The sequence below is a fragment of the Corythoichthys intestinalis genome, chromosome 14 (genome assembly GCF_030265065.1).
Source record: "Corythoichthys intestinalis isolate RoL2023-P3 chromosome 14, ASM3026506v1, whole genome shotgun sequence".
Taxonomy (NCBI): Eukaryota; Metazoa; Chordata; class Actinopteri; order Syngnathiformes; family Syngnathidae; genus Corythoichthys; species Corythoichthys intestinalis.
In genome coordinates, this window is record NC_080408.1 from 5,075,883 (window position 1) to 5,100,887 (window position 25,005).

General features: G+C 38.5%; 1 protein-coding gene across 5 annotated transcripts in view; it reads left to right on the forward strand.

Moving 5' to 3' along the window:
* The window catches only part of LOC130929511 (SPRY domain-containing SOCS box protein 4-like), a 166,091-nt gene that overhangs the window by 78,993 nt on the left and 62,093 nt on the right, over positions 1–25,005 (forward strand). For all 5 annotated transcript variants that reach the window (XM_057856681.1, XM_057856680.1, XM_057856684.1 and 2 more), the window contains one exon: positions 18,146–19,050. In XM_057856681.1, coding sequence (XP_057712664.1) covers positions 18,318–19,050 — 733 coding nt within the window. In that variant the 5' untranslated portion in view covers positions 18,146–18,317. The remainder of the gene's footprint in view (positions 1–18,145; positions 19,051–25,005) is intronic.

Here is a 25,005-nt window from a genome sequence, read left to right on the forward strand (position 1 = left end):
ATGCGTACCTGTCAACCTCAGGCCAAGGTTTCCCTTATGAAACATCGCTAATTAGCTTCATTTTTAAGCCAAAACCTTTACAAATCTAAAATGTATGTGTGTAAAATACATTAACGGGACTTTGTTTTACAGTTCATAATAGGTCTGCAACTAGGCATGTGCTGATATGAGATTTTGACGGTATGATAACCGTGAGCAAAAATACCGCGGTTTCACGGTATCACGGTATTGCAATTATAGCTCCAAAATGTGTTATTTTGAGATGTATGGGTTAAAAAAACAAACGTTTTTCCATTGAACAGGATTTGTTTTTTCAGAACATAGTTGCAAATTGGAATATGAATGTATTGTTAAAATACATTATCAATAAAAAAACCAAATATTTTAAATAAAATTAAAATATAACGTAGACTATACCCACAGCCACAGCTCAAGTTGCTCAAGTTTAGAGCAAGAACAAAATAATTTCTATAAAAAAAGTAAAAACTCTTCTGAATAAAATTTTTAAAAATTTATACTGCATAATTTTTTTGAGGATTGAAAAGCTCAAGTGAAGTTTCGCCATTTTCAGCCACTTTGTCAACTCTAGTCTACATGATGTCATGCCTTTGTGTTAGAAAGAACAAAGAATTCAAAAGTTAATAAGTTAGTTAAAAATGTATAAGTTGGTTAAAATGTAAATATTGTTGTGGAAAGGTTTCACCTTAAAAAAAAAAAAAAAACATTGGGAGTGAGACCTCTCCTTGATCAAGCGAACGTGGATTTGTGCTTAGGGCAAGATCATCTTTCCTCAGTTAACGATCTTTGATGCTATGCCTTTTTTCCCTTCATTCAAGTGAATCAAGCTTGTTTTCTCACGCTGCGGCTGTAACACTCGACAAATTTGCTCTCCCAGCTAAGCCTAGGCTAACATTCGTCTTTTATAAGCTTTTAGTTAGTTTGTATATCGAATTTCAAAGGAAAATATGTGTTTTGTTTTTGGCGAACTTTTTCATAGAGCTAATCTGTTTAGCTACTCACACATGGAAAAATACAATTGTACAACGTTTTAAATGTATTCATTTTGTATATTCCACTTACCACGATTTGAGAGCTCAATAAATTGAAGAAAAGAACGCCTTAAGTTTGGATTATTTGTTTAGGGTTCGCTGGCTGTTTAGCCGAGTCACTTTCACACACAGCAACAAACGGGAGGGGGTGAGCGCTGCCGTGCCACGCCACTTCTGGCTGCATTTTTGACACATGAAAAATGGCGAATACCGTACTACGGTCTGACGGAAAATTTTATTGGTTTTGAAACCGCGACGTTTTCACACCACGGTAAACCGTGAAACCGGTAACCGGCACATGTCTATCTGCAACTAATGATTATTTTTATATTCGATTAAAGTACCTGTGACACGAAAAAGGCATGTTTATTTCATAATACACTCGGTATTTTTTTTTAATCCCGCGCCATGAAAATGAGTGACTTCCGGCAACAGTCTCGAGTTGAGAAAGAGGGCGCTGTGACGTGTACGGAGGAAGGCGTCCTCTTCACTATTAGGAGTGGGAATCTATTGGTACCTCACGATACGATACGATTTGCGATACAAAGCTCACGATGATCTGACGATATAGCGATACAACGATTTTCGATACATTGGTCAAGAAATCATTCTAGGATATTCTACAAACAGCTAATAAACAGAAAAACAAGTTTCTGCTGTGAATTGGAATGAGTTTATCACTAGTAGACGTCCAATCCATTTGAAGTGGGAGGGTGGCAGCGAATGAACATTCGTTTATTCGCTGCCATCCCTCCCACTTCAAACGGATTGAACGTCTATGGCTGTCATTGGCAGTCAATGCCAGGCAATGAGTAATTTTGGGCCATTTAACTGTTAATTTTCAGTTACTTCTTGTTGATTTTGGTCTATTTCATGGGTCACTTGCTGTTTATTTTGCATTACAGAACAGGAAGTGACCTGGGAATCACCCAAATGAATAGGCAGTGACTCAAACTCTACAGGAAATGACCTGTAAATGCCCGAAAATGAAAAGCAAGTGACATGTAAATGCCCCGAAAATCGGACCGAATGACTGTGAATCAGGGGTGAAAGTGGGCGGGAACGGTCAGGAACGCAGTTCAGGTATAAGATTCAGGGCTGGAATGCTGTTCCGGTACACGTTGCTTTGATTCCGAAAACATGACGGCAACTGTCAAAACGCTATATAGACCCTACCCACAAAGACGTCACAACTCCTTCCTCCTGACTGGTGCCGCCCAATTGTCCGTCAACACATCATGTTTCCCTGTTACGGCTACGTACATTCCTCCTATTTACGACGTGTTTTTCTGCTCGTTAACATTAATAATCAAAATGGTGAAGGCGTGTGTGGCGGTCGGTTGCAATAACAAAGAAGATAGACTGAGAAGACGGAGAGACTTGAAGTTCTACCGGATTCCGAGAGACCCGGAGAGAAGAGAGCGAGATGGGCTGCTGCAATTCGACGAGAAAACTGGGCTCCAAACAATTACCACAGATTATGTAGTAGTCATTTTATGTCTGGTAAAATGCATTTAATATATATTTAGAGGGTTTTGGGCTGACAACCACAATTAAGATCATTGCTAGGCTAATCGCCGACAACATACACGTATGTATGTAGTGAGAGTGCTATCGCTAAACCATATAAACATTAAAAGCCCTAACTCCATTGACAAACGACATGAAATACATTAGACTTGACAGTGGATGTTATCAATAACAAAAGATTTTGAATTGAAAATTTCGTAACTCACCTTTCCAAGCACAAGATAGATTCCTGCCGAATTTTCGTGGACGAGGACCTGTTTCACCCAACCAGCAACGAAGTATTTATAAGTCTCCAAGCTCTTAAAGTTTTTCAAACTTTCGTGAGAATAGGCTGATTTTGTGTGGACAAGATAGTTGTACAGTTCAGGGTAGCTAGCAGATGTCAGGCAAATACGGCGGAGACAGCGGGTCGAAAAACATCGATTTAGGCATCAAATATGGATCTGGCGAATGGATAAACTGAAGCTTTTCCACATAACGCCTTTTATGCAACGCATCAAGTGAGTTTACGGCATCCGAAAGCACCGGGTCTTCCATGAAATGCATTATAAATTGCTCGATCAATTGAGACCATTGATAATACAGACACAAAATGACGGACAAGTGGGCGGAACCATACAGTGAGCACGTGATTTTGTGACGTCGGTGGGTAGGGTCTATAAGATTCAGGGCTGGAATGCTGTTCCGGTACACGTTGCTTTGATTCCGAAAACATGACGGCAACTGTCAAAACACTATATATTAAAAAAAAATTAAAAAATGCTAAGCTGCCACACATGCATTTCATCTCCAAGAAGAAAACAATCTACCAACATCAGATTTGCATACACAAGTGTTAACAACAAGGATAATAAAGTGCTTGTGTAGCGTAATCCGTTTCCACCAATATTTATTATTTTATTCCACGGACGGCATGGAGGTTTCCCCAGCTGCTGCACTTATCTGAGTCTGACGATGATGAGTCACATCAATGTGCGAATGCACGCAGCAAAGCAAAACGCCTGGACTCATTTATCCGTTCAATTGGCTGACATACTGACATGTGATCAGCACAGATAGTTAGCTCTGATTCGGTTCAAATGTGCATGTTTTCTGGAACAGCAAAAAGAATTGATGCGACAAAAAAGGGCATTGCAACACAAAATGGATCAAATCTTTAAGAGCAACGAAAGAGTTGAGGAGGCATATTAACCATATTTAGTTTCATTTGCTCTGATGTGGAGGTTCAGAACATGTTAGCTGTCAATGTGCACTTTGGACTTATATTTGTTCTTTTATGTTAGGCTACTTATTCATTTCCTTATGATTTAAAAAAGTCAATGTTTGCGCGATCTTCAAAATATATTCCATTTCACTCTGCATAATATAAGTCATTTGTACTTATTTTTGTGAATGTTTGTTACTTATATCTTTATTAGGTATAAAGTATTCGGCCCCCTTGAATCTTGTAACCTTTCGCCACATTTCAGGCTTCAAACACAAAGATATGAAATTTGATTTTTTTGTCAAGAATCAACAACAAGTGGGACACAATCGTGAAGTGGAACAACATTTATTGGATAATTTCAACTTTTTTAACAAATAAAAAACTGAAAAGTGGGGCGTGCAATATTATTCGGCCCCTTTACTTTCAGTGCAGCAAACTCACTCCAGAAGTTCAGTGAGGATCTCTGAATGATCCAATGTTGTCCTAAATGACCGATGATGATAAATAGAATCCACCTGTGTGTAATCAAGTCTCCGTATAAATGCACCTGCTCTGTGATAGTCTCAGGGTTCTGTTTAAAGTGCAGAGAGCATTATGAAAACCAAGGAACACACCAGGCAGGTCCGAGATACTGTTGTGGAGAAGTTCAAAGCTGGATTTGGATACAAAAAGATTTCCCAAGCTTTAAACATCTCAAGGAGCACTGTGCAAGCCATCATATTGAAATGGAAGGAGCATCAGACCACTGCAAATCTACCAAGACCCGGCCGTCATTCCAAACTTTCTTCTCAAACAAGGAAAAAACTGATCAGAGATGCAGCCAAGAGGCCCATGATCACTCTGGATGAACTGCAGAGATCTACAGCTGAGGTGGGAGAGTCTGTCCATAGGACAACAATCAGTCGTACACTGCACAAATCTGGCCTTTATGGAAGAGTGGCAAGAAGAAAGCCATTTCTCAAAGATATCCATAAAAAGTCTTGTTTAAAGTTTGCCACAAGCCACCTGGGAGACACACCAAACATGTGGAAGAAGGTGCTCTGGTCAGATGAAACCAAAATTGAACTTTTTGGCCACAATGCAAAACGATATGTTTGGCGTAAAAGCAACACAGCTCATCACCCTGAACACACCATCCCCACTGTCAAACATGGTGGCGGTAGCATCATGGTTTGGGCCTGCTTTTCTTCAGCAGGGACAGGGAAGATGGTTAAAATTGACGGGAAGATGGATGCAGCCAAATACAGGAACATTCTGGAAGAAAACCTGTTGGTATCTGCACAAGACCTGAGACTGGGACTGAGATTTATCTTCCAACAGGACAATGATCCAAAACATAAAGCCAAATCTACAATGGAATGGTTCAAAAATAAACGTATCCAGGTGTTAGAATGGCCAAGTCAAAAGTCCAGACCTGAATCCAATCGAGAATCTGTGGAAAGAGCTGAAGACTGCTGTTCACAAACACTCTCCATCCAACCTCACTGAGCTCGAACTGTTTTGCAAGGAAGAATGGGCAAGAATGTCAGTCTCTCGATGTGCAAAACTGATAGAAATATACCCCAAGCGACTTGCAGCTGTAATTAGAGCAAAAGGTGGCGCTACAAAGTATTAACGCAAGGGGGCCGAATAATATTGCACGCCCCACTTTTCAGTTTTTTATTTGTTAAAAAAGTTTAAATTATCCAATAAATTTTGTTCCACTTCATGATTGTGTCCCACTTGTTGTTGATTCTTGACAAAAAATTAAAATTTTATATCTTTATGTTTGAAGCCTGAAATGTGGCGAAAGGTTCAAGGGGGCCGAATACTTTTGCAAGGCACTGTATATATATAAATAACAAAAGTGACTCAAAGCCAGTGCAAACAGAACTCACAAGGACATATCATCTGTTGGCTGTAAAATGCACAGACAAGGGACTTCAAATTCTTCAAATTCTGTAATGACATGGAACTGGTCGATTGGCCACTGTCCTGCCCAAGAGCTTTACAATGCAGTCAGAACCTGGACAACGCACCTGCCCGGAAAACACCTTAAGATCTTGATATTCTGGAGGATAGCTGGGGTAGATGGTGGCCGCTGTGTCTGACCACACTCGAAGTGGAATGATATCAAGGATGTTTCCTTTTGGTGCGCTGGTGGCAGCTACTCTTCTGATTGGCCAGGTGGGACAGTGATCGCTGGGATGGTCCTTACTAAAGAAACTAGCGACACCAGTCCCCAGGCCATGAGTCCACAACCGGAATGGCGATCCAACTTACTACGAAGCTGCCCAACCTTGAGATGTTGGGAGTCAGCAAGGAATGAAAACTGCGACGAGGATTAAGTCGACAAAAGGAGGGTGGTGGACACGGCCTACCATCGGTCCTCAGCTATTTCCTATTTTCTGGATCGAATCAATGGAATAAACTAACTATTAAATTATGAACTAATCTACTGGATCTAATCAACATAACGAGCACATTGCCAAGATCGACAAAGGACAATTGGGAAAATAATCAGAGGGGATGTTTATGATTAAAAAAAATAAATAAATGTAATCACTACGAAATCTGAATGTCAAATATTGATATTCGATATTTTCTGCGTCCTATATGGTATACTGGGGACGGGTTTCAATAAGCTTCGGCTTCTTCCGTCAGCACTTTTCGGGTTGAATTAATTGTTAACACATATAAATGCTGTATGTTTGGATTTGTCATGCCTGAAGGGAAAATAAATTAAAAAAAAAAAAAAAATGTAATTATTGGCACCCCTGAAAAAAATGTGGGTTTTTTTTAGCTTCTAATGTTTTTTTTTTGTTTTTTTAATTCAAATAATATGGGACCCTAATGGGAAAAAATAGAAAAATCCAACCTTCAATACAAGTGCATTCATTCAGTGGGGAAAAAATCCCATATAAATAAAAAATTATTTGACATCAAATAATGTGTGTCACAATTATTAGCACCCCTGGTGTTAATACTTTGTACAACCCCCTTTTGCCAACAAAACAAGGTCTGGGGACTGAGATGGCCATAGGAGGAGCTTGATTTTGTGTCTGGTGAACCATTTCTGTGTAGATTTGGACATATGTTTAGGGTCATTGTCTTGCTGAAAGACCCGTTAACACCCCTAATGCGTTTACAAAAAGCTCATCAGAAATTGGAAAATTGCTCAAACTAAGCTACAGTATTTTCTAATGCTGATTTCTAAAGAATGGAAAAAGATATGAACTTTTTCTCCTGCTGAAAGTAGAGACTCTAATCTTTGTTTTGGTGGGTTGCATGTTTGTATAGCAATAGAACAGAATTTTCTGTGGGCCTTGCAAAATCAGTCAAAATCCAGAAAAACGGCCGGGAGCGAGGGGCCTTGCTCTGGGGAAAAATGGCTGGGAGTGAATGAATTAATAATGTTAATGCCATCTTGTGGATTTATTGTTATATCGAACAAATGCAGTACTTATGTACAGTATTTTGAATGTAAATATCCATCTAGTATCTTACCTTTCCATTCCAACAATAATTTACGGAAAAATATGGCATATTTTAGAGACGGTTTGAATTGCTATTAATTACGATTAATTGATTTTTAAGCTGTGATTAACTCGATTAAAAATTGTAATCATTTGACAGCCCTAGTATATTTATGAGTACAATGTGAGAACAGCATGACTTTTCATCACCTGTGCAATAAGATGAATACCCCAGTATTTTGACACGCTGTCAGCAGCCAGACGGCAGAGTTTACGTTTAGCTCCGACGTCCTCAGCCACCCAGGGATTCCCTCAGCGTGAATGAATGTGGGCAATGTAGGAAGGATGGCAGTTTGTTTAAAGTAGGGGGCGGCGCAGCTGTCGCTACCGAGAGATGGAGGAATAGAAAAACGCTCGCGCGTGAGGTCTGTTTATGCGCAGTCTGGCGCTCTGGCGCGTGGAAGAAGTGACCACTTTGTGGATTCTTTTTGGAACGACATTAGAATTAGGCCGAGTCGAGGAAACGCACCATCGAGGGGAAGGTTCAAGCATAATTTGGGTCAAATGAATTAAACAGAGATGCAGGTGATTTTAGGAATTTGAAGACATTCAGGATTGAAAATTCTTGAAAAATACTGTAATCCGTCATCTTTTTGGTTTTCTGCTGCATATTTATTAGTAATAGGTAATAAACCAGTGGTGCTCATTGATCTATTTTTCAAGGAGACAACCTCTTGCGATCTATCTCTAACAGCCGGAGAAAGCACTGTATTTCCGTCCTACCTGCCTGGCTTATTGTCGACTACCGCTAAATCCATGGAGAGCTACGCCCCATCAATTGGTACAATGTATATTAATGTACATAGTTATTTATGTTGTGTGTAATAATTAGTTAATAACATAATTATAATATTTTTAAATTGTGCTTTTTTTTTTTTTTTTTTTTTTTTTTTTTTTTTAAATGGATGCGAGCTACGCACACTAGCGTTGCCATCGACTGGCCGATCGCGATCGACGTAATAGGCACCTGTGATAAACTATCAAAGGCTGTTGAATTTCAATTAGTCACTAATTAGTCAAATTTAAATCGCTTTTAATTCAAATTTTTTTTTAACTTGATTTTATATTGTATTTTATTATTTTATTTTTCAATTGTTTAATTTAATTTTAATAGTATTTTTACTTTTGATATTGTTGTCATCATTTTTTCAAATCACTTTTTAATTTAAAAATGTTAATACGTATTTGATTTTTTTTTAATTTATTTTTTATTTTTTTTATTTTTTACATTTTCTAATTATTTTTTCTATTCATATTGTCATCATCATTTTTTAAATCACTAGTTTCAATTTAAATTTTTTGTTTTTATTTTTTTATTTTATTATTTTATATTTATTTTTATCATTTAATTTTTATTTTTTCTTATATATTTTTTTTAAATTTTGGTTCTTTATAATATCACTATTGATATATTATTGTTATTTTTATTATTATTGTTTTATTTTATATTATTTTTTACATTTATTATATTTTATTATACTATTCATATTATTGTCATCATCACTTTTTAAATCACAATTTTTAATTTCATTTTTTTATTTTTCAAATTTTTATTTTGTTCATTGTTATCATTAAATTTTTATTTTTATTTTTATTGTTCATATTTTGATTTTATTTTTATTATATATAATATCGCTAAATATATATTACGATTTTTATTTTTCATTGTTTTTCAAATTTTATTTTTATTTATAATATCACTATTTATATATAATTTATTGTGTGTGTTATGATAATTTCATTATTATTATTACTGTTTTATTTTATATTGTCACTATTTAGTTTAATCTATTTGAACTGGAAGAGTGGCAGCCTATACACTTTCAAATACGTTCTGACGTCTATTGCCGTCAATGGCAGATTTAACAAAATTTTAAAAAAGCATATCTTAAAGATGACGATATTGATCAGTAATTTGTGCGTCTATGTACTTCATTGGATTGATGCTTAGGCGATCGATGTTTCAGTGTAAATTCTTTGGACGACAATACCATATTCGCTAATTTGACAAAGTCTAATTCAATGTGATACATAGGTCTTCGATTGTTACATCTATTCAGACCGACGTTTCGTTAAAACCTGAACACCAAATCTATATTCTTCACCTCCTGTCTCATACAAATCCTCTGATATCAGATGAAGCTAAAAAAAACAAAATGGCTTTGCTTTTGAAGATTTTTCCACCACCTAATGAATTGATTCCGCACAGTTTGACTGGAAACAGATCGACTCTATAACGTGACAAATACGTTGCGCCGTTGAATTCCGACTCTCTCGGCATTTCTCCACTCAAACTCATGAATGAGGTCATGGCAACGGGAAGCCAAAACATGAGGCGCCCCCGACGTGAGCGAGTTCACTGGCGGGACAGATGGACAGCTGCCTCTGCCACTGGCGGAAGGGTTCAAGGCTCGCAACATTCATCACTGCCAAAGTAAAGCGACCCGGTGCGCGGGGCGGCATTTGACCTCCGACCCCGCCTCGTCACAGTTGTCAATGTGTCGCCACTCACGGAGACATGCTTTTGCCATCTGTCTGGCTACCTACTTTCATTTCACTATTCATTCACGATAACGATGATCTCATAATATGAATACTGTATTATACTCGCAGTTGGCAGCGCCTGAGAAATTGCCGTATTTCCGTCTTGTCCGTCCGTCCCATCGAGCTTACTGTCGCCTACCGCTAAATCCACGGAGAGCTACGCCCATCATTTGGTACAAATTATGGTGGAAAGGCTGACACCAAACACTCCGGCTCCTAGCGAGGAGCAATCGATGCAAACTCTGCACACACCGTGCTAAAACACGATACACAAGCAATTTTACACAGAGCTCTATTCTGGAAGCGTGTACTCACGTTTCTATGTGGTCGCTGTGGCAGCCAATGTGAGGCAAGGAGTTCATTTTGGGGCATCTCACATCATTTCCTGTTGATTTTCGGTCAATTCCTGTTGATTTTCTGTCAGGGACGCAGGGCAGGCAGGTGGTGTGGACTCAAATGCAGGGAAACAAAAAACGCAGCAAGACAGGTGGCAGTGAACTCAAAAAAAATGTTTTAATAATAACTAACAAAATCACAAAGTACAAGCAAAAGGACTAGAGATCAAAAAGGCAATGTTCAAACAAAAACTTATTTTATCGGAGGGTTTAGTACACGAGGGCTTGGTCAGGGCTTCGACTTTGACACAGACAATGACGCAACAAGGAGTGAAAAGAAACTGGGAGCTTATATACAACAAGACAACGAGGAACAGATGGGCGACACAGAAGGATGCAGGGTGCCGATACACTAGGAGCAGGAACAACAGGTGAAATCAATGGGCAATCACATGAACACACTAGGGGGAAACCAACACAAAACCTAACATTTTCGGGCATTTACGGGTCACTGCCTATTGATTTGGACGCAAGAACATCCCCAAATGAACAGGAAGTGACCTCCGCAAAAGACGGGCTGTGAATGCTCTGATTTTAGTGCATTTGACAGCACCGGTGGTGTTTTCGTCAACGATGACTATAATGAAAATATTTCGTCCGAACGATTTTTTTCATGACGGTGACAAGACGATAACGAAAACTAAAAACGTATCTCGGCAGACTTAACGACACGAATTCCAGTTTTCGTCAGACGAGACGAAAATGCTTCATAGTTTTTGTCACATGTTCACAATGTGTGACATTTTATGTGTAGTTAGCCTGCCTTGTTGTGTCACTTATGTGACGTGCTGCGACCCCCCACCGACTCACCCAGTAGTCTAGTGTCCCATCCAGCCTCCCCATTGCTTGTTTTGAAACATGCGGTAACATTTGTCTTCTTATCTCGGCAAGAGAAAAAATGCAGTGTTGTTTTAGTCCAACATGTTTGTTGCTCACACAATATTTTTTTAATGTACATTGTTTTACATTGTTTTTTTTTTTTTTTTTTTTGATGGATGTGAACTACGCAAACTCGTGCTGCCATCGACTGGCCGATCGCGATCGACATAATAGGCACCTGTGATGAATTATCAAAGGCTGTTGAGTTTCAATTAGTTTATCACTAATAAGTCATTTTTTAGAATCACTGTTTTTAATTGAATTTTTTTAATTTTAATTTTTTCAAATTTTGTTTTAATTTTTAAGTATTATTTTTCCTATTTGTATTATTATCATCATTTTTTTAGATAAATATTTTTGATATGAAATTTTAGTATGTTTTTCATTTATTAGATATTAGTTTTTAGTTTTTTTTTTACATACTTTATTTATCATTATTTTTGCTATTCATATTAATTGTTTAAATCACTATTTTTAATTTAATTTTTTAAAATATATTTTATTTGTTATTTATTTGATTTTAATTTATTTTTACCATATAATTGTTTTTTAATATTATTTTTTATTCTTGTTATTTTTATTATTTATTATTTTATTTGTTATTTTATTTTGTTTTTATTTTTTATTATTTTTTTATTTATAATATCACTATTTTTATATATGATATTTTGTATTATTGCAGCCAATTGGTTCAAAGCTTCATGGTGGTTCATTTGTGCTTATGACAGTCTTATGAAGCCGTACTACTGAGACAGTAATAATTATAGCATGATTGAATACTTATGACAGATGCCATTAAGTGTCATCTGGCAAATTATGTCACCAACTACGTTTGTTTCCAACTTGGATCTTTTACATCCATTCAAAAGTGAGATAATATGCCGGATAACACTAAATTACATCTGTTATAAGCATTAATTAATGCTAATGACAGTGTCATGTCAAAATTATGATTGTCTAATGACAGTCCTGTGGCGCCACTGTCAAATAAAGTGTAACCAAATACCATAACTAGCAATTCATGAAACAACTGGAACAGCAACTGAAGAAATAATTAGCAGAAAACATGAATTTTGATTGTTAATTAAATCTATAGTGCTGCCATGCATGCTAGAGGGCACATTGGACGACACAGTGTTGACAGCAGGTGGCAGCAGAGGTTGACTTGTCTCCCTCAAGGGAGCAGTGATGGCCAAATGAAGCTTTTTGAAGCAATGAAGCTTTGCTGCCAATTGTTTCAAAGCTTCATGGTGGTTCATTTGGTCTTATGACAGTCTTATGGCACCACTGTCAAATAAAGTGTGACCAAATACCATAACTAGCAATTCATGAAACAACTGGAACAGTGACTGAAGAAATAATTAGCATAAAACATGAAATTTGATTGTTATTTACATCTGTAGCGCTGCAATGCATGTTAGGAGGCCTGTTGGACGACAACAGTGTTGCTAGCAGGTGGGAGCAGAGGTTGACTTGTCTCCCCCAAGGGAGCAGTGATGGCCAAATGAAGCTTGTTGAAGCAATGAAGGTGAATCATGGTGGTTCATTTGCTCCTATTACAGTCTTATGGCACCACTGTCAAATAAAGTGCGACCAAATACCATAACTAGCAATTCAAGAAACAACTGGAACAGTAACTGAAGAAATAATTAGCATGAAACATGAAATTTGATTGTTATTTACATCTGTAGCGCTGCAATGCATGTTAGGAGGCATGTTGGATGACAACAGTGTTGACAGCAGGTGGCAGCAGAGGTTGACTTGTCTCCCCCAAGGGAGCAGTGATGGCCCAATGAAGCTTTTTGAAGCAATTTTGCAGCCAATTGGTTCAAAGCTTCATGGTGGTTCATTTGGTCTTGTGAGAGGCATAAGATGCCGCTATCAAATAAAGTCTTACCGGTTAATATCATTTGGTATAAATATCCCATAATACAGTGAGGACAGCTGCAGTGTATAGTCCAGTGCGGCTTATCTATGAACAAATGTCGTTTTCGTGCCGAATTTGGTGGGTGGCAGCTTATAGTCAGGTGCGCCTTTTAGTGCTAAAATTACAGTAAGTGGATGATTTTCCACGGCACACCAGAAACTACATCACAGCGCAGTAGTGTAAAACACCGGCCTAATAGATAGCACTAGCACTTGTATCTTATACGCTTGCGGGCGAGAGATTAATAGCGGCTTTGCGTAGGTGTGCGTAAAGGGGCGCTCAATCACTGCGGCGCTAATAGCCTAGCGAGCAACTGTGCATTTTTCACACCTCTCAGCAATGACAAACCCTCGCTTGCTTGTGTTCACGCGCGGTATCGATTGTTAATATACTGTATTTATTCCATTTCATTTCGAAAGTTCAGGAAAATAATGAGGTCATTTTTCGGAGAGCATTTTTAGCTCCGGAGAACGCAAGTAGGAGGATGTTGTTGAGGGAGAGACAGTAGATGGGTGTGGTGCTTTCAAGTCCATTTAATCCACATTACATGCATGGGCAAGAACAACTTTATCAGTGGTTGCGCTGCGTTATACAGATCAAGAAGTGGTTGGCAATTACAGCTGATTTGAATGGAAAATTCCGATACAGCAGGGGTCTCAAACTAATGCTAACATTAATGCACTTTGGCTAACTAGTTGGCAAAAGCATCCAGTTTCATTAGCTTGCGCTATGTTGGGCAAAAACAAACAAACAAACAAACAATAACAAAAAACAGCAAAATTAGAATTAGTACCAAATTAGTGAATATTCGTTCTTATGCTGCCATTCTCCCACTTCAAATGAATTGGACATCTAGTGCCATCAATGGCATCCAATGCCTTTTTTTAAAGGTTTACTCACGATAAGTTGCACTTTGTGAATAATTAACATTTGTTAATTGCAAAATACAAGTTTATTTTGTCAGAATTGTTCATTATGTGACATGCTAATGCTATGTGCAAAAGGACTTTAACACTAATAGATTTCCAATCCATTTCAACTGGGAGGGTGGCAGCGGCCGACCCTCCCACTTCAAATAGATTGGACATCTAGCACCGTCATTGGCAGCTAATTGGTAAAAAAATACAACTTTATTTTGTCAGAATCGCTTATTGTATGACATGCTAATGCTACATGCTAAAGGAGTTTATCACTAGTCAACGCCCAACATTTGTTTATTCTAGCACAGTCAATGGCAGCTAATGAGTTAAAAATACAAGTTTATTTTGCCATAATTGTTTATCGTGCAACATGCTAATGCTATGTGCTAGAGGAGTTTATCACTAGTAGATGTCCAATCCTTTTGAACTTGGAAGGTAGCAGTGGCCAACTCTCCCACTTCAAATAGATTGGACATCTAGCACAGTCAATGTCAGCTAATAAGTAAAAAATACATCTTTATTTTGTCATAATTATTTATTCTGCGACATGTTACTGCAACATGCTAAAGGACTTTATCACTAATAGATGTCCAATCCATTTCAACTGCGAGGGTGGCAGCGGCCGACCCTCCCGCTTCAATTAGATTGGACATCAAGCACCGTCATTGGCAGCTAATGGGTAAAAAAATACAACTTTATTTTGTCAGAATCGCTTATTCTATGACATGCTAATGCAACATGCTAAAGGAGTTTATCACTAGTCAATGTCCAACATTTGTTCATTCTATCACAGTCAATGGCAGCTAATGAGTTAAAAATACAAGTTTATTTTGCCATAATTGTTTATCGTGCAACATGCTAATGCTACATGCTAAAGGAGTTTATCACTAGTCAACGTCCAATCCATTTGAACTGGGAGGGTGGCAGCAAATGAACATTCGTTCATTCTACCACAGTCAATGGCAGCCAATGAGTTAAAAATAGAAGTTTATTTTGCCATAATTGTTTATTCTGCAACATGCTAATGCTGTGTGCTAAAGGAGTTTATCACGAGTAGATGTCCAATCCTTTTGAACTTGAAGGGTGGCAGTGGGCAACTCTCCCACTTCAAATAGATTGGACATTTAGCACCGTCAATGTCAGCTAATAAGTAAAAAATACATCTTTATTTTATCCTAATTATTTATTCTGCGACATGTTACTGCAACATGCTAAAGGACTTTATCACTAATAGATGTCCAATCCATTTGAACTGGGAGAGTGGCAGCAATTCACAATTCATTCACTTTTTGAATATTTAACTTGAGATTAATTGCAAAATACAAGTTTATTATGTCCGGAGTGTGTTGGCTCCCCGCTCATTTGTCACGGTAAGTGATTTTCATTGCTAAGGGACATTTCGTTTAGCTGTAACGGTAACATGGGGATTCTGGGGTTGACAAACTCAAATCTAGCGTAATCGTTGACATTTGTTGATACTTGTTTGCTTGCTCTTGTGGGATTGTAATCAAAACATCTCATTTATTCTGCATTTTCTAATCAATAAACATTGTCTATTTTGCAAAAGTGTGCCTGTTACTGATTCACCGTGAACCTGGAAATTTCGGAAAACAACATGTCTTCAGAAAAGGCTTCCTCCTGGGGTGACAGCCATGCATACCAATTTGATATAGAGTGCGGCGTATTGTCTGAGCACTAACAGGCTGACCCCCCACCTCTTCAATCTCTGCAGCAATGCTGACAGAACTCCTGTAACAAGTCACCTGACATTTTGGAGGGAGAATGACAAGCAGTACTCAATTTGGACATTTAGGGATGTACGTTTTTTCAAAGGGGTGTACTCACTTTTGTTGCCAGGGGTATTAATAGCTTTATTTTGAACTCTATCACATAAGCTGCACACAGACTACTTTTCATTTTGTCGTCCCATGAAAAGATATACTTTATTATCTACAAAAATGCAAGGGGTGTATTCACTATTGTGAGGCACAGTAGGTTGCCGCTGAACTCTTCACACACGGCAGCCGCTAGTTTGAAACGGCCTTAAAAATTATTATTTTTTTTTTAAACATTTCATTTGGAAGGCGTGGCGGCTTTTATTTTGGTGTGGCGGGGCACCACAATCTCTAATATGTAGGGGAAACCCTTGATTGGATGTCTAACAATGTCAATAGTGGCCAATGAGTTAACAAGAAAAATTCAAAAATGGCCTCCATGACTATCAAGAGTACTGCAAAATCAACTTTCACCCTACTACTGTATCGATACTTTTGCAATCAAATCTCATATTTAGGGCTGCAGCTATCGAATATTTTAGTAATCGAGTAATCGACTGAAAATTCTATCGATTAATCGAGTAATCGGATAAAACAAATATATTTTTAGGTGAAGAGCAATTATAAATATACATGAGAAAACAAGACATTTCATCTAATCTTGAACCATTTTCAGTCAATCAATGTCTTTATTTTCGATGTATATTGTTGAAAACAGCCAACAATTGCATCTCAGATGTAACTAGAATAAATAAAAAAGACTAATTCTCTGCTTTCACTCAAAAAACCTTCAGATCTTATAAAAAAAAAATATATATATATATAAATGCCGTTACGCTTGATAACACACATCACTTAAAAGTTAGCATTTTTTCCCATGTGTTTCAATTGAATTTCTATTTGTGTCAAGCCATTTTTAAGTTCTAGTTAAGTTTTAAGTTAGTCTAAACTGCAAGTACTGATAGGATTTTGAGTTTTTGCAGTGTTCAAAATAAATGTATGTATGATACAGGCTGTATTGGAGCACATTAGGGACCAGTGCTACTTGGTGTTTTATTCAGCAATGACTACTGAGCTAAAATTTATAGTTAGCATTATTGAGTTTTTATTTTACACCCTCATCAGATTCAGATTCAGAATATTTATTGTCATTGTTACAAACAACGCTATGTTATGTTAAAGCCTGTATGTAAGACACGTTAGCCACGCATCGAAAGTTGTCATAATTAATAGAAACCTAGCCCTCCGCAGGGCTAACGTTACGTGAGCTAGTGAAAGTAACGTTATTCTTATTTATTAGCGCTTAGCGCTCTACTGCTTTAAGATGGCGGCTGTTTACTAACGCTGCCCAGAAGCGGCCGAGTCTGTCATTTCGCATCTAGTTCAACATACATGTGATCTCTATGGGACTCATCAGACGCTACCTGCTATCAATAGCCACGTTTACATGCTGACTTTTATTCATACCGATTCAAATCATTCCGAATGGAAATTTCACATCAGCTGTTTACATGTCACTTCATCTATTCCGATCCAGCGTTTACATGTGACTGCCTTTATTCCGAAAGGACGTTTGACAACTGCCGTCTGACATGTGCAGATTAATCAAAACAAAGCGTCACGTTGCAAAACATGGAGATCGATCGTCAGATCAGCTGCTGTTTTAACTTTTCGAGTGGAAACAAAACTTCAGAATGATACGCCGTTCATTTAAAAAGTTGTGTGGGTGTGCTGTGCGTGTGCTTGGAAGCCATGTTGCAAGTGACGTTAGTTACGTCACCAAGTGACGTCACCACGTCAGTACGGAGCATGCGCAGAAAGAACGCAACCAGACACCATTCCGCTTCCCTGTTTACATGATATAATTTTACTTCTAATCGGTTTGGGAAAAGGAATATTCCACCCCTGTGAATCGGAATGAAATTTCATTCGGTTTGGGCCTGTTCATTCCGAATGAGGTGTTTATATGGAACACATTTATTCGGTTTGAACAAATATTCCGATTGTAATTGGAATATTTGGCTCCATGTAAACGTGGCAAATGTAGCATCGTGCGGGCTAGTATTTAGCAACGGCGGCGTCGTTTGTAGCGGCTGTCGGCTGCAGTAAGTTTTTTTTTTTTTTTTTTTGCTTCTTCCTCTACGCACGTGACATCAGCGCGTTGTCCCACATTAAAAGTAGTCCGAGCAAAACGTGATGCTTAGAGCTGTCAAAATAAACGATTACTCGAGGTGAATAAAATTACTCGGATCAGTTTTTAAACTCGAGTTACTCGAGTATTCGTTTCAGCTCTAATCATATTATATAAATTTCAGAATCGATACTTTTGACAACCCTCACAAATTGAGAACTTGTTCGAGTTTGACACCCGTGCTTTAACCTCTGTTTTGTCCTTTCTCAACAGAGTTTTGGCAGGAGCACCTATGTTCTCCTGAAGAGGCATGAAAGCAGAGCACATTGTTTTTTCACGGGAACTACCACACCTCAGTAGCGACGTCTCACTTCAGCATTGATGAGGTAACGCCGCGCCGCGCGAACAGCACCCTCCCCGTTCGGCCACACGTTCCATCCCGGCCATGGGCCAGAAAATTTCCGGCGGCATCAAATCCGTGGACGGACGCGGGGAAAGCGGCAGCTCCCCGTCCTACCGGCCCGCGGCTCACCGTGGGCAGCACCCGGAACTAAGAGGCCCGGATTTCTCCAAACCCCCGAGACTGGATCTGCTCCTGGATATGCCTTGCGCCACCTTGGACACGCAACTCCGTCACGCGTGGAACGCGGACGACCGCTCGCTGAACATTTTTATCAAAGAGGAGGATAAGTTGACGTTTCACCGCCACCCGGTGGCTCAGAGCACGGACTGCATACGGGGACGGGTGGGTTACACGAGAGGCCTCCACGTTTGGAGGATTCACTGGCCCTGCCGTCAGCGCGGAACCCACGCGGTGGTCGGAGTGGCCACTTCCGAAGCCCCTTTGCACTCTGTGGGGTACACCGCCTTGGTGGGGTCGGACTGCGAGTCCTGGGGCTGGGATCTGGGACGGAACCGCCTCTATCACGACAGCAAGAACCGGGCCCACGGCTCGCTGCCGTCTTACCCTTCTTTCCTGGAGCCGGAGGAGGCCTTCACCCTGCCGGACTCGCTGCTGGTCATTCTGGACATGGACGAAGGCACGCTGAGCTTCATGGTGGAAGGGCAGTATTTAGGAGTGGCCTTCCGGGGATTGAAAGGCAAGAAACTACATCCCATCGTCAGCGCCGTGTGGGGCCATTGTGAGATATCCATGAAGTACATCAACGGACTCGATCGTAAGTTGCCCGCACGCGACTCGAAATGCTAAGTTCGCAACATCTAATGACATAAGAAACGCACATTTCTGGAGAAGTTTCAACCCGGCTGCCATTGATGGAGATAGGCGTCCAATCTATTTGAAGAAGGAGGATAGCATGTCGCAGAATAGACAATAATAACATAATAAAGTTGTATTTTTAACTCATTAGCTGTCATTGATAGTGCTAGACATCCAATCTATATGAAGTTGGAGGATTGGCAGCCTTCCAGTTAAAATTAAGTGGACGTATGCTACTGATGAACCAATTTAGCATGTAGCATTTAGCATGTCGCAGAAAAGACAATGATAACATAATGAAGTTGTATTTTTAACTTATTAGCTGTCATTGATAGTGCTAGACATCCAATCTATATGAAGTTGGAGGATTGGCAGCTTTCCAGTTAAAATTAATTGGACGTCTGCTACTGATAAACGTCTTTAGCATGTATCATAAGCATGTCGCAGAATAAACAATCATGACAAAATATTTTTAACTTGTTAGCTACCGTTGATGGCTCTAGATGTCCAATCTATTTGAAGTGGGAGGATTGAAAGCCTTCCAGTTCAAATGTATTGGACGTCTGCTACTGAAAAACATCTTTAGCATTTAGCATGTCGCAGAATAAACAATCGTGACAAAATATTTTTAACTTATTAGCTGCCATTAATGGCACTAGTTGTCCAATCTATTTGAAGTGGGAGGGTTGGCGGTGAATGAACAAATGCATCAAATGGATTGGACGCCGACTAGTGATAAACCTATATAGCATGTAGCATAAGCATGTCGCAGAATAAACAATCATGACAAAAATTAAGTATTTTTTTACTTATTACCTGCCATTGATGGTGATATACGGACAATGTATTTGAAGTGGGAGGGTTGACTGCCTTCTAGTTCAAATGAATTGGATGTCTGCTACTGATAAACTTTTTTAGCATGTAGCATTAGCGTGCGGCCGAATAAACAATTCAGAGAGTTATATTTTTAACTCATTAGCTGCCATTAATGGCAAGGCATGTTCAATCTATTTGAAGTGGGAGAGTTGGCAGCCTTTCAGCTGAAATGGATTGGACATCTGCTACTGATAAATGTCTTTAGCATGTAGCATTTAGCATGGCGCAGAATAAACAATCATGAAAAAATGAATTGTTTTTAACTCATTAGCTGCCATTAATGGCGCTAGATGTCCAATCTATTTGAAGTGGGAGGGTTGACAGCCTTTCAGTCCTGTTGTGAAAGTGTTTGCATTTAGTTTTATTGATTTGGGTATGGGTAGATTCACTGCTCTCCAGTGGCAACAGTGAATATGACAACTCATTGTTGAGACTAACTTAAGGCAAGTTTTTGTTTGAGTTAATGTTTTTTTATGCAGTGGTAATTTAGTTTATAGGTATATTTAGCAGTTTTTTGTCGGAATATGTGTCTGAATGATGTGTTTCAAAAGTTTGTGTTTTATAGCATTTAAGCTAGCGGACCTTTGCATGCAAAGTGCATGCATGTAGGCATTATTATTGAATTATCTGAGCCGAGGTTGTGGGCATGTGAAGCCATTATTTCCAAATACAAATGAATAACAAATGATCCATATAGCGCTCTTCATGCCTCCCAGCATGCACGGCGGCGCTACAAATGTCATTTATGTTCAAAGTTTATTTTAAAATCCAAATATTGCTCTTGTGAAATGAAAGTGCACAGTTTAAAGAAACACTCAGGAATTTTATTTTGCATTCACATTTAATACTCTTTTAAAAGTGTAATTTTTTGCAAGCCAAACTAAATATTATTGCAGGCATAAACACTTGTTTTTCTTTGTTTTGGGTCTCCTCAAATTCTGCAAGGCATCAAATGTTCGTAATCAGATTACTTGTTTATTCGAACTAACTACTTGATAGACGAATCAATTACCTGAATAATCAATAGCTGCAGCCCTACTCACTGTAACTCATTGCCTGCCATTCACTTGCGATGAACCGCGAGTTGGCTTATAAAAATGGAACAAATATGCGATTAATCGCAGGTTGACGCTTCAAAAAGTGCAATTAATCATGGGTTCATTTTTGAAAATGCAAGTCATATTTGCAATTAACTGCGAGTTAAAATATAAAATGGGAGTAATATTGGCCAGGGCTGCGGCTATCGATTATTTTAGTAGTCGATTAATCTATCAACTAGTTAGTTCGAATAATCGAGTCATCGGATTAGGAACATTTCATGTGTTGCAGAAGAAATTTTGGGAGATGTAATGCAAAGGCTTGCTAAGATTGCACTTAAGATTGCACTTAAGAATGCGACTACAAAATAAAATTCCTGAGTGTTTCTTCAAACTATGCAGAATTGCACTTTCATTTAGAAATAAATAGGGTTGTTCCGATCATGTTTTTTTTTTTTTTGCTCCCGATCCGATCCCGATCGTTTTAGTTTGAGTATCTGCCGATCCCGATATTTCCCGATCCGATTGTTTTTTGTTTTTTTTGCTCCCGATTTAATTCCAATCATTCCCGATAATTTTTCCCGATCATATACATTTTGGCAATGCATTAAGAAAAAAACGAAAAAAAACTCTGACGAATATATACTTTCAACATACAGTACATAAGTACTGTATTTGTTTATTATGACAATAAATCCTCAAGATGGCATTTACATTATTAACATTCTTTCTGTGAGAGGGATCCACGGATAGAAAGACTTGTAATTCTTAAATGATAAATGTGACTTTGTATATTGTGACTAAATATTGCCGTCTAGTGTATTTGTTGAGCTTTCAGTAAATGATACTGCAGCCATTTAACTATTCTGCCCAAACGCATGATGGGAAGTGCAACCATGACTGTGCGTAGTGGTAGCAATTGATATATCTTCTCTGCGTTAGGAAATAACATAGGGTGTTAAGAACAACATCAATTACTACCTTTCTTCCCCACATTGCTTCCCAAAATATTTCTAATCATAGGGAGAGGGATTGTAAGGCTTTAGCCAATTAAAAAAAGGCTCCAAAGGCTGCCAAAATTCACTCTAGTCATTTTACGCTGCCTTATAGCTCTATATATAGGTAAAACGGCGCCATTACAGATTGAACGCGACAATGCGTGAGTGGGTCGTGCAGCGCATGCGTTAATTGCGTTAAATATTTTAACGTGATAAATTTTAAAATAAATTAATTACCGCCGTTATTGGGATAAATTTGATAACCCAACCTTAAGCCTAAGCTAAAAACTCTGGATGAGTGTAACATATTATGTCTGTAACGTTAAATACAATTAGAAAACAATTTAAATTAAAAAAAAAAAAAAAAAAATATATATATATATATATATATATATATATATATATATATATATATATTTAAAAAAGGCATGTCCGATATTTTTTTTGCCGATTCCGATACATTGAAAATGACGTGATCGGACCTGGGACATCTCTAGAAATAAATTATAATACCTGAGCTTAGCATCAAACGGTATAAAATAAAGGAGGATCTAAGTACAACTAGAGAACAATTGGCTAACTTGCATGGCAAAAGTCTGCTAGCTTAAATACTATAAAATGCTAAAAAAAAAAAAATTTCAATGCTCTTTACAAATTCTTCAAACATATAGTTCCACAAATAACAGCTATATAGACCTATAGATTAATTTACAAATGCATAAAAAAAACAAAAAACTTGAGAGCAGCTGGATTCAGCCATGTTAAACGAGTTATGTCATATTCACTGCTGCCACTAGAGGGCAGTGTATCCACCCAAAGTCATACAACTAAATGCAAACACTTTCAAAACAAGCCATTACAACACCACTCTAATTAAACAAATACTCCAAGCAGCAAAAATTGATACAGATTACGAGTTAATCGATTAATCGTTGCAGCACTAATATTGGCTCTGATGTGGTACTCGCTGCAAAATGTTAGCGAACCTAACAATACCACACTGTTTCCTACCCTGAAATCAAAAATAATTCAAGCTCAACTTGAGCCGAAATGTTTTTGTCATCCTGCAGCTGGCCAACTGTAACGTGAGTCAGACCCAAAACACATTGCAGCATCAGTCTTGAATGTTCTCGCTTCCTGATAAAGAATCGACTGGCTCGTCTGTCTGATGACTGGCAATCCGGGAAGGAACATAATAGACTTGTGTCATAATACAAGGCTTTACTGTAGATTTCTCAAGGCTTAAAAGTTAGAAAAGGTGACATTTTGAGAGGCTCAATAATAATAAGAGAATAAGTATCATCTATCTGGTTTCTAATTTTTTGTTTTTGACTTATGAAGTGAAGTATATATCGTCAAGGACCATCATGCATTGAAAGACAAGAAAATGTGATATATATATATAAATAAATAAATAAATGAACTCTTTCAGTGCAATTGACGTGGATAGACATCTAATCATGTAGCTCTTAAAAAACTAGAATAAAAGTCTCAAAATTAGTTTTATTAGATGCCGAACCGTTTGACTAACGGATTGGACGTCAGTAGGGATGGGAATTGATAAGATTTTTACGATTCCGATTCCATTATCGATATTGCTTAACGATTCGATTCTTTATCAATTCTCTTATCGATTCTAATTTGGACTAATGAACTGTATGAGGTTCTGGGTTCAATATGTTTTATGGTTCATTCGCCTCGGGGTGTCGGGTGTCGGTTAGAACACAAGGAGCGGAGAGTGGAGTTGGTCTTTGGCACTTTTGATACAACTTGGCAACAGGCACAACTATGTACAGGCAATGGCACTTGATATGAGAATCAGTCGATGAGCAGGTGGGAGCAAGCGTGGAAAGATGTTGATGTATTTGTATGTGTGTGAAAGACTGGAATGTGTGGATATATGTGAAGGAAAAAAATAGTGCTGATGTAATAAACAATGCAAATTGGCTGTAAAGCAGTCAATAATACATATACATGACTCGCAGTGTAAAGAACACAAAGGGGGGGGGGGGGGGGGGTTGCACGCGCACACCCCGGAAGCATGCTGCGTGCACGCGGTCATCTTGGCCATAAAAGTACGGTGGCCGAGAGGTGTCAGGCGAAATGCAAAGTCCAAACGGTTTGCAAAAGAAAAAAGCACGAATGCAAACTGCCACAACACGATCCCCAATTCCTAAAGCGTGATTGCCAATTGGCAAAAGCACAAATCCCAACTGCCACGACGCGACAGCAAATAGCTCGTAGCACAACAGCAAACGGCTCACAGCACAGCAGCAAAATCACGCAACACAACGGCAAGAGGATGACCCGGAAGTTTTAAAAAAAAAAAAAAAAAGGACGACACTTTATACACTTTAAATGTGCTTTGTGACCATCTATACGGACCTCCATGAAGTTGCCCCCACGCCGCAAATTTATATAAAAATGATGTTAATCGTTTGTGCTGCAACGGTTTTGTAGCTACAGTATTATGCTTTTATTGAGATATTAATTTCGAGTGGTGACGTCACTCGTAGCTTTTCCTCAGTTTAGCTCCCGCGGCTAATGGAGCGTACCAACTCTCTCAATAACAGAGGGATGTCATAATAACTAGCACGATCATAACACAAATTCGGGTCCATTTTGCAGTAAATTTGGGGTTTGAGATACTAATTTCGAGTGCTGACATCCCTCTAAGCCCCTCATTTACAGCAAAATGGTGCTAGCTAGTTTTTAGGACACCCCCATGTTATTGAGAGAGTTGGTACGCTCCTTTAGCCGCGGGAGCTAAACAGAGGAAAAGCTACGAGTGACGTCACCACTCGAAATTCATATCTCTATAAAAGCATAATACTGTATCAACAAAACCATTGCAGCACAAACGATTGATATCATTTTTATATAAATTTGCGTCTGATGGTGGGGCAACTTCATGGAGGTCCGTATAAATGGTCACAAAGCACATAAAAAGTGTATAAAGTGTCGTCCCTTTTTTTTTTTAAACTTCCGGGTGGTCCTCTTGTC